This window comes from Chrysoperla carnea, chromosome 1 (assembly GCF_905475395.1).
Source record: "Chrysoperla carnea chromosome 1, inChrCarn1.1, whole genome shotgun sequence".
Classification (NCBI taxonomy): Eukaryota; Metazoa; Arthropoda; class Insecta; order Neuroptera; family Chrysopidae; genus Chrysoperla; species Chrysoperla carnea.
The window spans coordinates 87770473-87783054 of record NC_058337.1 but is presented as its reverse complement, the minus strand read 5'-3'; the positions used below and the strand labels follow the sequence as shown (position 1 = coordinate 87783054).

General features: G+C 29.1%; 1 protein-coding gene across 1 annotated transcript; it reads left to right on the top strand.

Moving 5' to 3' along the window:
• The first annotated feature begins 276 nt into the window (after positions 1-276).
• On the top strand, positions 277-7067 carry LOC123301088 (eukaryotic translation initiation factor 2-alpha kinase 1-like). Its single transcript, XM_044883820.1, has 4 exons — positions 277-586; positions 2109-2618; positions 4031-4788; positions 6534-7067. Exons 1-4 carry the CDS (start codon positions 502-504, stop codon positions 6861-6863), a joined length of 1683 nt encoding a protein of 560 aa, XP_044739755.1. The 5' UTR covers positions 277-501; the 3' UTR covers positions 6864-7067.
• Positions 7068-12582: the final 5515 nt, after the last annotated feature.

The window sequence follows — 12582 nt, the reverse complement described above, 5'->3', positions numbered from 1 at the left end:
GTTGTATACCAAAAGCGCAGTTTGGCTTATGTAATGAAATTGAAATCAAACTTTGATAAAATTTATCTTGTAATGTTTTTCTTATTCACTATATAATGTAATTGATTATGTCAAATTCTAAAATAAATCAACCAAGGACGTAGAAAAAAGTTCTTTAATGTTTTTTAGTGTGAACCTGGATGTGGTTCTTAATCTATTACCAACCACGTATGTATCTAATCTATTATCACAGCTGATTCTAGTCTCAGTACTTCAGAGTAGTCACACTTTATTTTCATTTTCATAATATTGTGGTCGATATTAAATGTGTTCATCAAATTAACATTCATAAAATAAAAAAATTCGTAAAAAATAAAACAAGTATTTAAAATACATTATTGTGTTTATTGAGGTTGATTTTTACAAATGGAATCAATTTTGGAAATATATTTCCATTTATAAATTTGTATACACTAGAATGGAATACATCAAAATACAACATTTGCAAATGTTTACAAAATAATGGATCGGAGTATGGATACATTCCAACAACTTGTATCAGATCATCCTTGGTCTTCATTGTCAACAATAACAGCCTTTGATAGTGGTATGTAAATATATTTTAGATTAATTATACCTATTTTGTAAATTGTCTTGTGCATAAGTTGGTCGATGGCTTATAGGTAAATTGCAAAGAAATATTTTTAGTTATACTTGTTTCGGTAAATTTTACTTATAAAAGATTATGTAGACATATTCATTAATTATTAAGTTTAATTCAACTTAATTATATTATGTCAAGCTCAAAATTTAAAATTTCGTCATATTTATACTCCAAGGACATAGCATTGAATTTAAATTAAGCGAGGAAAACAGTTTAAAAAATATGATTATTTTCCTCGTATATATAGAATAATTAACTTGAATGATATATTTTTTTCCTTAAAAGTATTAGGTAATTTTGGTTACGTTAGTTTCCTTGCGTCTCGATTTATATCAAAATAAAGCGAAAAGACGGCTTTTCAATATCACGTTTGGTTTTATTGATGCTTAAAAACAAATTTTAGTAATTATTGATTATTAATTTTCAATCTGAAAATTTAATTAAAAAACGAATCTAATTTTTTATAAAAAATAAACTTGTGACATAATTATGTTGTATAATTCAATTCAACCCATACAAAAACTAAACATGAGTTCGCTGAATTAGACTAACTCCACACAGACTATCTAAAGTCGATAAGTCAACCTGAAAATTCATTGTAGTAGGTAGATATAGAGGATAACATTTTTCAATATCTAATATTTAAAAATGTGTAGGCAGACTTGTATTCAAATAAATAGGGTTGACTTTTGTCGGGTTGAATTATGGTTAGTTGGGTTGGTTTATTGTTTTTAAACCTACGCTTTAACAATTACAATCGCTATAATTTTTAAATAACTCCATAGTAAAAACTTTTCGTCTTATTTCGTCAATTTTTGTCGCCACAAGAAACAGTCATCGCTTATCGAGAGAATGATCGAGATGATTTGTCTTTCACACAGGGATGGTATTTATTATAGATCTTTTCATTTTAAAACCACGATTCACTTTTGATTCGAACTAAATGACTTATCCACTTTCTTAGTTCAACTCATTGCTGTCAGGCCTATTAAGGAAGAAAATAAGAAAATGTTTACATACTTAAGGGTCTAACTTAGTTGTCAGATCAACAAAAGTGAAATAACTCAACTTTCGAATATTGAAAATCCTTTGAAATTGATTCTTTAGCCACAAATCAATAGCAAGCAAATGATGAAGCAAAGTTCTAACGGTATGAAAATAGTATATAATTTTTTCAAGCGTTATTAAATGGAAAATTTCAAAACGTTTTAGAATGATGCTTGTAAAACTTTGAAATGAGAGTAAACAAAAAATTTCAATTTCAGTACAAAAAAATATCATTTGCGTAGAAAAAATTACCGGAAAGTGTTTTTATTTTAAAATAGGACATGATAGACAGTTGCTATTCATTTATGGTACTTAATCATTTTGTATTGCCATATTATGGCAATACAATCTTTTACTCCACTTTTTTTTTAGATATTTTTATAAGAAAAGGTTTATAATTTTCTTATTTTATGTTTAGGAGAGGAAAATGACACAGTGGAAAGTAAATTAAGTACAGAAAGTATGGACGATTCCAGCACAGAACTTATTCGGGGCGTCGACATAATTGGTTTATTAAAAGCAAAGGCATCAACACCAATAAGTCTACTTGTTGAATCGTTGGTTCAACAATTATGTGCATTATTAGAGCCGGATAGTATAAAGGCAACGAAATTGTATAACGTAATATGCGAAAAACTGTATGAAATGAAGTTAATCGATGAAAGTTATTCTATGGAGGAATTTGAAGTAATGCGTAATCGATATCAAAAAGCTTTATATCAATTAGTGGGCGTTGCGAAAGGATCAGATATACCGAAAACTATTCAATACATGGTTCCGTCGAATAACAAAGCATTAGATTCTCGATATAGTCGAGAGTTTACTGAATTAGCTTTTTTAGGTGGTGGGGGCTTTGGGCAGGTTTATAAAGCACGGCATCGTTTGGATGGGAATGAATATGCTGTAAAGAAGATATGTATTTGCGCTGGTATGTATATTCTATAATTCAAATTTGATATAACCAATATAAAGTTGTACTTCGAAACTAACCTTCTGTGATTTTTCTGGCATTGTGTTTGTGTTACGATTTCAGTTATTACTTCCGCGTACACTACATGCGGGATAAAAGACAACAATAACAAAGCAAGATGTAAATAATAGTCCCGCATTTGTGTGTTACATTTGAAGGTTATTCGATTACAAATAAACAATCTGTTTTATATTTTCCCAGAACAATTCGTAATTAATTTAAGGCATTAAATTAAAAATAAATTGTATCAGTTTTGTACTGCATTTTAAAGAATGATTAAATATAAGGAAAAATAATAAATAATTTTTTGACCCTGCCTAGAAAAGATTTTTTATTTTAATTAAAAGTTATTTACTCATATACATATTTATTTTTACCCTGGCATTCATATACATGGTTTTTATCCATACATAAACATTTTGGACATTTAAACTTTTGTTCTATCTCTAACGGCTTACAAGATGGGTCCTACTATCAATATTTTTAAGCGTTACAAACTTGGGACTACACTATACCTACCTTAGTATACCTTGATATATTTCATACATACATGGTATACAAATAAATAAATTTTCTCGAAACCTCCCTCAATTTATTTTTGTATATATATATTTTTTTTTATATACGTTTCCACATTTTGGGTCTTGGAAGTCAGGAAGGGGGAAAATAGGACAAAAACTTAACAATAATTGATTTTTTTTCTAAATTTATATACCAACAAAATGGGACGTTGGATTAAAATCAATGTCAATAATCTTAGCTCGAAGAGTTAAATAGGGTCCAAAATGGCTTTTAACAATTACCAAAATGATTTTATCACTTTTCAAAATATTTGTACATAAAATAATTGTATTAGTCGACGCCAGTGTTTTATTGCTAAAATTATCGAAAAAACGCGAATTAAGTTTTTTTTTATGTAGATAGGGAAGAGAAGAGGGCGGGGAGATAAAAGCAAAATTTAAACTACCTATAATATATATCCTTTGAGCCCAACAACTATTGTTAGAAACATTTTTGTGTATTTATGTACTTGCCATAGTGAAAGGTTATCAACATACGGGATATTTTGTATTTAAATTTAACGATAGTAATTATCGCCATTTATTAGGTAAGATCGATGTACATTTGAAGTAATTTTTCCAAAATTTCATATTGAAATTATTAGTACTCAATAGCAACATCTAATTAACATAAATGAACTCCATTTCAAGTAGTATCAAAACTTTTGATTCGATATTTTCATTTATGTAAGTGTCGATACTTTGAAGTTTTGCGGAACTCTATTGATAATTCCGTTTTTATTCGGAGTTTCCCACATATCAATATAATTTCAATGATTAGGTGACCTAAAATTGTTTATTTTATTTCAGATAGTGTAAAAGCTGTAATGACACATTTAAAAGAAGTAAAAACATTTGCAATATTAAATCATCCAAATGTTGTCCAATACAAAGCTGCATGGTTAGAGCCGTTTGTTGTATCGAATGTTCGTAAACCAATAATACGTGATGAATTTGCATTGTGTAACACTGATATTGAAAGTTTTAATAAATTGTCAGATATCACTGCCAAAATTGATTTGATTAACAAAACCAAGAAAAACACAAGTGATAGTGACAGTGATTTCCGTATTGAGTTTCGTAATAGTACCAGTGATAGTCCACAAACAGTTTCAGACAAATCATTAAGTAATTCTACAAACAGTTTCAATCAAATTTGTTGTTTACAAAACGATGAAATTCGTAAAGCACCGAAATCCGAATGGGTTACATTATATATACAAATGGCTTTATGTCAAATGACATTAAAACAATGGTTGGAACAACGAAATCATTTAGAACGAGCAAATAAAGAGATTAATTCTGTAGTTGTAGAATCGCGAATATTAACTGCCAGAAAAATATTTAAACAATTAGTTTCCGGATTAGCATATATTCATTCCAAAGGAATTGTTCATCATGATATTAAACCGAGTAATGTATTTATCAGTATCGAAAATAATGTGATATCGGTACAGCTTGGTGATTTTGGATTGGCATGTCCGTTGGAAAAATCACATAATGGAGCCGCTCTAGGTACTTATTTGTATGCAGCACCTGAGCAATTAGAAGGAAAATGCGATTTAAAGGTAAGATTAATAATAATTTAATAATTAATAATAACGATTCCGTTTTGAAAAGTTTTTTAAAACTATATGTAACTTTCAAATTATTATGAAAAAAAAACTATATACGATCTTCCAATTTTTGTTCCAAAACTTATATACGATCACCACATTCTACGCCAATGGATTATTGATTTAATAACTTAATTTTGATGTGGGACTTTTTGGCCTGTAAAATAACATAAAAAATTTAAGCAAAAGCAATTATTTGCTTAAGCAAGTTTACCTAAATCGACTTAATTTAAGTTATATTATGTGTGTGATAGTAGAACTTTGTACTGTACAGACTTTTAAAGTTCACCCCAAATATCTTATAAACAGACTTATATATAAAATCTGTTATTGTATAGACCTGTTGTTGTTATATACAATACGTCTCGATGATGTAAACAATATTTTCAGCAGATAAAACATTCTAAGTAAACTCATCATATGTAATGTAGTAGCAATAACACTTAGAACGTTTTAACTGTTGCATTTTTAATGACATAAAGTATCTCCTCCGATTTTCACGGGATCAGGCACATACTGTTCGTATGAGGTTGTAGAAAAAAGTAAGTTTAGTCAGAAAGTGTGGACTTTAATTTTACGCACGTGCTGTTCGTAATAGCAAAACGTGAAAATAGCAAAAAATACTATTATTGTGTGGTTTTGATCAAATATTTGATTCAAAATCAAATGGATCTTATATTTTGGGCATTTCTAAATAATTTTTATATATGAATTTTTTCATCTAACCTTGTCGTTTTCTAGATGTTACCTTTTTAAACTATTTTAGGTTAAAATTTTGTTATCAACAAGTTTGACAATTATCGAATGGTTTTGATCAAATGTTTGATTATAAAACCATCTGATTTTATATTTTCGACTATTAACACTTCTAGAATATTAAGAACTAAATAACTAAGAAGCTAAAAAATCGAATTTTTTACATTTCATCGAGACAAATTTTTTTACATTTTTTTAAACGCCTATATCTCGAAAACGGTGAGAGTCGGTAAAAATGCCAAGTTACAAAAAGTGTTTAAAATAATAAAAAATATATAATCAGTTAGTTTTCTAATCAAATATTTAATCAAAACCACTCGACAAAACGAAAACAGCGAAGTTTGATGAAAAGTTATTAAAAAAAATTATTTAGAAATGTCCAAAATATAAAGTCCATTTGGTTTAGAACCAAATATTTGATTCAAAACGACACAATAATCGTTTATTTTGTCATTAAAAAATTTTCATAAAGATAACGAATTTTTTTGGAAACGGCGAGGTTTAGAAAAAAAGGACAAAAAATGCTTCAAATAGTTCAAAATATGAATCCAATACTTCATTTTCTATTTTCTTTATTTTTCAACACGGTTGGCCATTACGAACTTGTAAACGCGCTAAAGACCACGTTTTCTGACAAAACTTACTTTTCTGCATCCTCGTACGAACAGTTTGCGCCCAGTCCCATAAAAATTGGAGGAGTAATTTTAAACCCCGAGCTTTTAGTCATTTTTCGATTTTAGTACCTCCTTTCGATTAATATGAACAAGATGTGTAAAAGTGATTGGATTCGCATTTGTTATTAGTATATGTCTTTAACTGTTACCAATTATAAATAATGAAATATGCCGATAAAGATAATCACAATGAGTTTTTCAGTTACTATCCTATACCACCCTAAATTTTAAAGTGATCGTAAAATAACTATAACAATTTTTTTGTAGAGCGACATATTTAGTTTGGGTATCATATTATTGGAATTGATTGAATCATTCGCTACGGATATGGAACGTGTGCAAAACATTACCGAACTTAGGAAAGGTCGTCTCTCTGCGCATATATCCGCCGATCATCCACAATTTGCACATATAATAAGTCAGTTAGTTACGCCAGCTCCTTCTCAACGACCTGATGCCGCTAAATTATTAACAATATTAGATGATGAGACAAACAATTTAATTAATATAAATCTATTACAAGAACAATTAAAAGAGAAAGATTGTGAAATTCAACGATTGAAAGCGCTATTAAATCAAATTGGTGGGAAATCGTAACCATTAATGGTAGACATAATTTACTCAGAAGTACTTAAAAAAAATCAAAAGTGTTCTTAGAATTAAATTAACCTTATGTGAGTGTTCTACATATTCATTTATTAAAATTATTTCATTTTTTCTGAAAGTTGTTTGTGTTACGATTGTAGTAATGGTTACCTAATTTTTAAAAAAGACAGTGAATTCCATTTTTTTTTTACCATAATACCAATTGAAAATTTTTTTTTTTTGACTTATTTATTTTGATCTGAACAATTTTTTTGTAAAACCAAATCTAAATAAATTATTTAACGTTTAAATAACGTATTTATTATTTCTGTTAACTAATCATTTCCAGCATTTTTTTTTTTACCTTAAAGAGGAAGAGTAAAATCTTGGCAATTTTAATAACATTAGTAACGTTTATCGTTTTATAAGGAAGTCAAACAAGTTCGTGGAGGTTTTTATCAATAGTCATTATTTATTATTACAAATACCGCCTATGCAATAAAATTTTACAAGACAGATGCCTATGATGAAAATTGGACAGGTTATAAGTTTAAAATTGAATTTTGTAACATATAAAAGCTAAATTTGCAACAAAAATCAAAGTGGATATAATCGGGGCTGTGTTCTAAGCACAGTTCTAGTATTTAAAGCTAAAGAAATCTTAAATCAAGTTTAACAATTACTCACGAGGAAATATAAAATTCAAGTTTTCGAAATATCTAAAGGCGCAATTCCACTGAGGCAACACTGAACGACATGTCGCTCGATATTTGTTGCCAAGTATTGCCTAAAGTGTTGTCTGACGCATTCGACAGACAACAACAGTCAACTTGTAGCATGTGGCAAGGAGACATATTTTTTGTCGCTTTGTGTTCCTTCTATTGAAAGACTGTGTGTAGCATACGTCAATCTCGCATGCTACATGTAGCCTAAATGTTGCCTCAGTGGAATTGCACCTTAAGTCTAAATTCGAGTTATTCAAGGAGATATCAAAGTTACTGAAACCTTTCGCACATTGTCTTTTGGGTGGCTTTGATTCTTTCGACAGAACTTCGAGATGAAGAGGTAATGGAATTAAAACTTCCACTAGAGATTTTCTTATCGAGTTTTTATTTGGAAATGTTCGACTTTAAAGTTGAAGTTTAAAGTTATTGAGGTACCAATAGTTTCAAAGTTTATGTGCAACTCTATAACTTTTATAAGAAATCGAGCTACTAACGTATTCAATATATTCTTGGTTTAGACTTTAATAGATAAGGATTTTCTCTTCCCCATTCTCTCTTTGTTGCTCGGAAGCGAGTGCAAAATATCCAGTGTTGAACTCGAGAGGAGAAAATGTCAGCTCCGCCGCGGCCGTGTTTACTGAATTAATTCATATGATGCAATCTAGATGGCATCTGATAACATTTCTTAATAAGCCATGACAAATTTTAAATAATAATAATTATCGTTTATTTACACATTTTAGAGGCGTAGATAAAGTTTTGTACGATACACGCGTGGTAACGCATTATTACCGTACTCCTGCAGTTGTCCAACTCGCGCTAGGCACTCGTTGTGCAGATTTTCGCAGGTGTACGTTAATAATGTTTTTATCCCACTAGTATCGTAAATAACTATTATAGCCTACTCCGATAATTCTAACTCATGTTTACTTCGAAAAATAACGATTTAAAGATTGTTTTTTTCTTACAAAAAATTAAAGACGCAGTTTATACGAGCGATAAAAGATGCAAAAGTGATAAATGAAAAAGACGTCACGGTTTTTACATATTTCATTCATCATGGCCAAGCCAACAAAATTAAAATTTGTAAAAAAATTATCGATTTCGCAAATTTCCTCTCTACTCAACATATATAAACTTTTTAACTCGACCTTCAAAGCAGAAGTGATAAAATTAGATTTCTGATTGTTCAGAGATCTATATATCAATATGCCATTTTGAGATTTTACCCTGTAAGAGTGAAATAAAAGAACAAAAATATTTAACGAAATATTTATTTTGTATTTTAACAAAATTAAACGTGAACAAAAACTCTTTTCGAAATAATCATATTTTGAATAATATCGGTGGATATTAATTATTATGATTCCAGTATGCGTATTTGGAATTCAATATGTTTTATTAAATATCAATTTCTTGATATCTGGATGTAATATTTCTTTGCAACAAACGAACTGTTTCATTTTCTAATTGATTGATTTCATTTTCAAGTTCATGAATAGTCTCATTTAATTTCACGTTACGTTTTTTCTCAATGTCAACCAATTTTTTAATATGATTTTTATACGACTCTTGTTGGCAACATTTAATAAATTCTTTAAATTGATTAGCATATGAATCTAATAACTGATTTAATTTTAACGTTGTTTCATTTTTATCATCAAAATCAACTGTACTTTGCGATAATTGATCATTACTCACGGAAGTCGATGAAGTTTCATCAATTTCTGAAGAAGTTTCATCGTAATATTCATCATTCGATGAGAAAACCGTACTAAATGTTGTTGTTGGTTCTGAATTATATGTTTTTTTACGAGTTTCTATGAATGAAAGGCCACGTTCCTTCTTTACACATTCAAAAAAGAAATTTTCTAATTTCCGCCGGTCTAAAATATGTATATAATATGCTACAGATTTGGCAGTCCATGAAACGGGTCCTTTTAAATGTGGAATTTCAACTATGTTCATAATCGATGCGATGTTACTTAAACTTCGCCCTGTTATACGGAACTTTTCTGGACAAAACGTCACTGGGGATATTATACGAACTCCATCATTTAAATCTTGAAATTTTAATGTTAACTGATGATTAATTTGTGGTCCAAATGAAACATTATTCACGAATATAATCGTGGCGTTTCGTATATGCACTATACTATCATCACTTAGAAAGTCTTTCTGAATTAAATCAACATTATTGTATTTTTTACCAAAAAAACTCATCCATTCACGAAAATATGCGGCTAAATTCTCTGCATATAAACTAGGTATCACATTTTTCTCTAATCCTACACATAATTTACATGGTGTAAGTGCAGCCATTTGTAGTACAACTTGTCCAATTCCTGAGCCTAAATCAAGAAAAACATCGTCTTTGGTGATATTTAAACTATCGATTATTAAACAAATCAATTCAAATGATGTTTCTCCGTAGACTTCTGGTGAAAAAGGATCATATTTATTAAGTTTTGCTGGATTTTTGACAGCTCTCCGATAACACTGTTGCATTATAAAATAACATAATTCTCTGGATGGATAATTTTTAAATCGTGTTTGTGATAAAGATGTACCTTCTTCTAAAAAGCGTATCGTGTTTATACATCGATTATATTTGTTGCATAAATTTGAGATTGCTTCAAAATTTGATGGCAGCATTTTCTTTTCTGGTAAAATGTCTTCTAATGGTAATGCAGTATTGTCTTCGCCAATAAATCGAATTGTTTTGAAAATATTATCAATATCATCGGTTTCTGAATCAGAATCAGAAGTAATGTCTAAGTTAATTGGCAACAGTATTGGTTTACCACCCGTTGGAGAGTTTAATTTAACACGTTTCTTTTTTGGTTCGATACATCGACTCATGTTTTTATCGAATTTCATACATTAAATTCAAATGTTTTCAATGTTTTATTTATACATAACAAAAAAAAACAACACAATATTTTTGTTACCGTGGTTTATTTGTGAAAATTAATATCAACAAATCTTAACAAGTCTTCAGGTTTGTGCAAGTCGTCAGTACAACAGGTATGTGCAATAAAAAATAGTTCGTTATTTATTTAAAAAATACATTGTTATAGTCGTCAAGTCTCAAGTTCGTTAATGAATAAAACAGTCGCGTATACTGTATACAAGGGGGCAAAGAGCAAGAGGAAATTTTATTAATGGAGTAAAATGAGGAAAAACAAAAATTATAGAAAATAAATTTTAATACTATCATCTCACTATTTTTATACCCTGTATATATGAATAATATATCAAGGTACAGAGGAAGAGGAAATTTTATTAATGGGAGTAAAATGCGGAAAAATAAAAATTATAGAAAATATTAATACTATCATCTCACTATTTTTATACCCTGTATATATGAATTATATATCAAGGTATATTAATTTTAGTCCCAAATTTAACGCTTAGATAAAACCACCTAATTAATTAGTTCATTTTCGTTTGTCCGCTCGACCGTCAATTCGATAACTCAAAAACGAAAAGACACATCAAGCTGCAATTTTTATACCGTGCTCAGGACGTGAAAAGTGAGTTTAAGCTCGTAAATGAGCAACATAGGTCAATTGGATCTTAGGTCCGTGGGACCCATCTCGTAAACCATTAGAAATAGAACAAAAGTTTAAGTTTCATTACATTTTTTCGTAAACATCATGGTTTACACGTGAAAGTGCAAATTAGGACAAAACTTTGGTATTAATTTTCTCTAAAACTATAAAAGATTGGGAAAAAAATTCGTAGGTAACTTCAAATAATTTGTGAAAGATTTTCGAAAATTGAAGATAAGTTCTATAAAATACTTTCGAAAATTTTCGGTATTTTCGAAAACCAAAACATATGGCAGCCGAAATCCGACATAATTGTATTGATTTTTTAAACCTTTTAATTTATAAAAAAAAATAGCTTGATACCCGCACGCTTCACTGGGCTTAAAAGTAAAAACCACCGTTTTATAGCCTCCACCTCTCTTGATCTCACTTATCCCCCTTCCATAACACTTGAAGGGATTGTTTTAAGCAGCTAAAAGATATGCAGTTTTCAATTTTTTAAATTGTAAAATAGTCATAATTGATGGCCATGATTTGTTTGACATTTACTATATTAAATTTTTACAGAAATCTATAATTTATAGTTCAAAATGATTATCATTCTGCTGCTTGCTCCATCTGTGAGCATTATTTTGAACCATTAATTAAAGATTTCTGTAAAAATTTAAAATTGTAAATGTCAGATTAAATTTTATTTTTTTAAAGTATCTTTATAATTTATAGCTCATGCGTTATTCTAATGTATGAGCTATATTGCTGAACAGTTTCATTAAAAACCATTTACTGTTTTGGCGTGAAAGGGTAACAAACAAACATCCTTACTTTGACATTTATAATATATAGGGAATAGGGAATAGGGACGGGGATAGGGATAATGCAAACACTGACATTCAACACTTATATATACAGGGATTTAAACATTTAACTCAGTCAATTGTTTGTGTTCACTTTTTTTTCTGCATATTTTTACATTTACAGATATATTAGAATTTAGATTTACAGATATAAAACTCCTAGAAACGATTAGAATAAAATCTTAAATTAAAATAAATAATAAAATCGGGTTTCCACTAAACCGACAGTTGGTAGTTTTTTTTTTGTTTTCTAGAATCTGAAAAACAAAAATAAAATTATTTTTGATAAAATATATAATGAATGCTCTAAAATAATCATTATTCATATATTTTAATGTTAATCAATCCATTCCATCACTTCACCCCTATGTTAAATTTCCAAGCTATCATATTACTCATATAAGCGTTAATATAACTCCCACATATTTCTATGAGGCACGTTACAAGAACGTGCTTTGCGACGTACGTTGGCTTAGATACTCGTATTGGTTGTATTTGATATAAAACAAGAGTGGATTATCTTTTACATTAGGCATATGAAAGGAATTATCCCAAGAGAATTAACCAAGAGAAATGTTGAATAATTTGAGTTATCGAG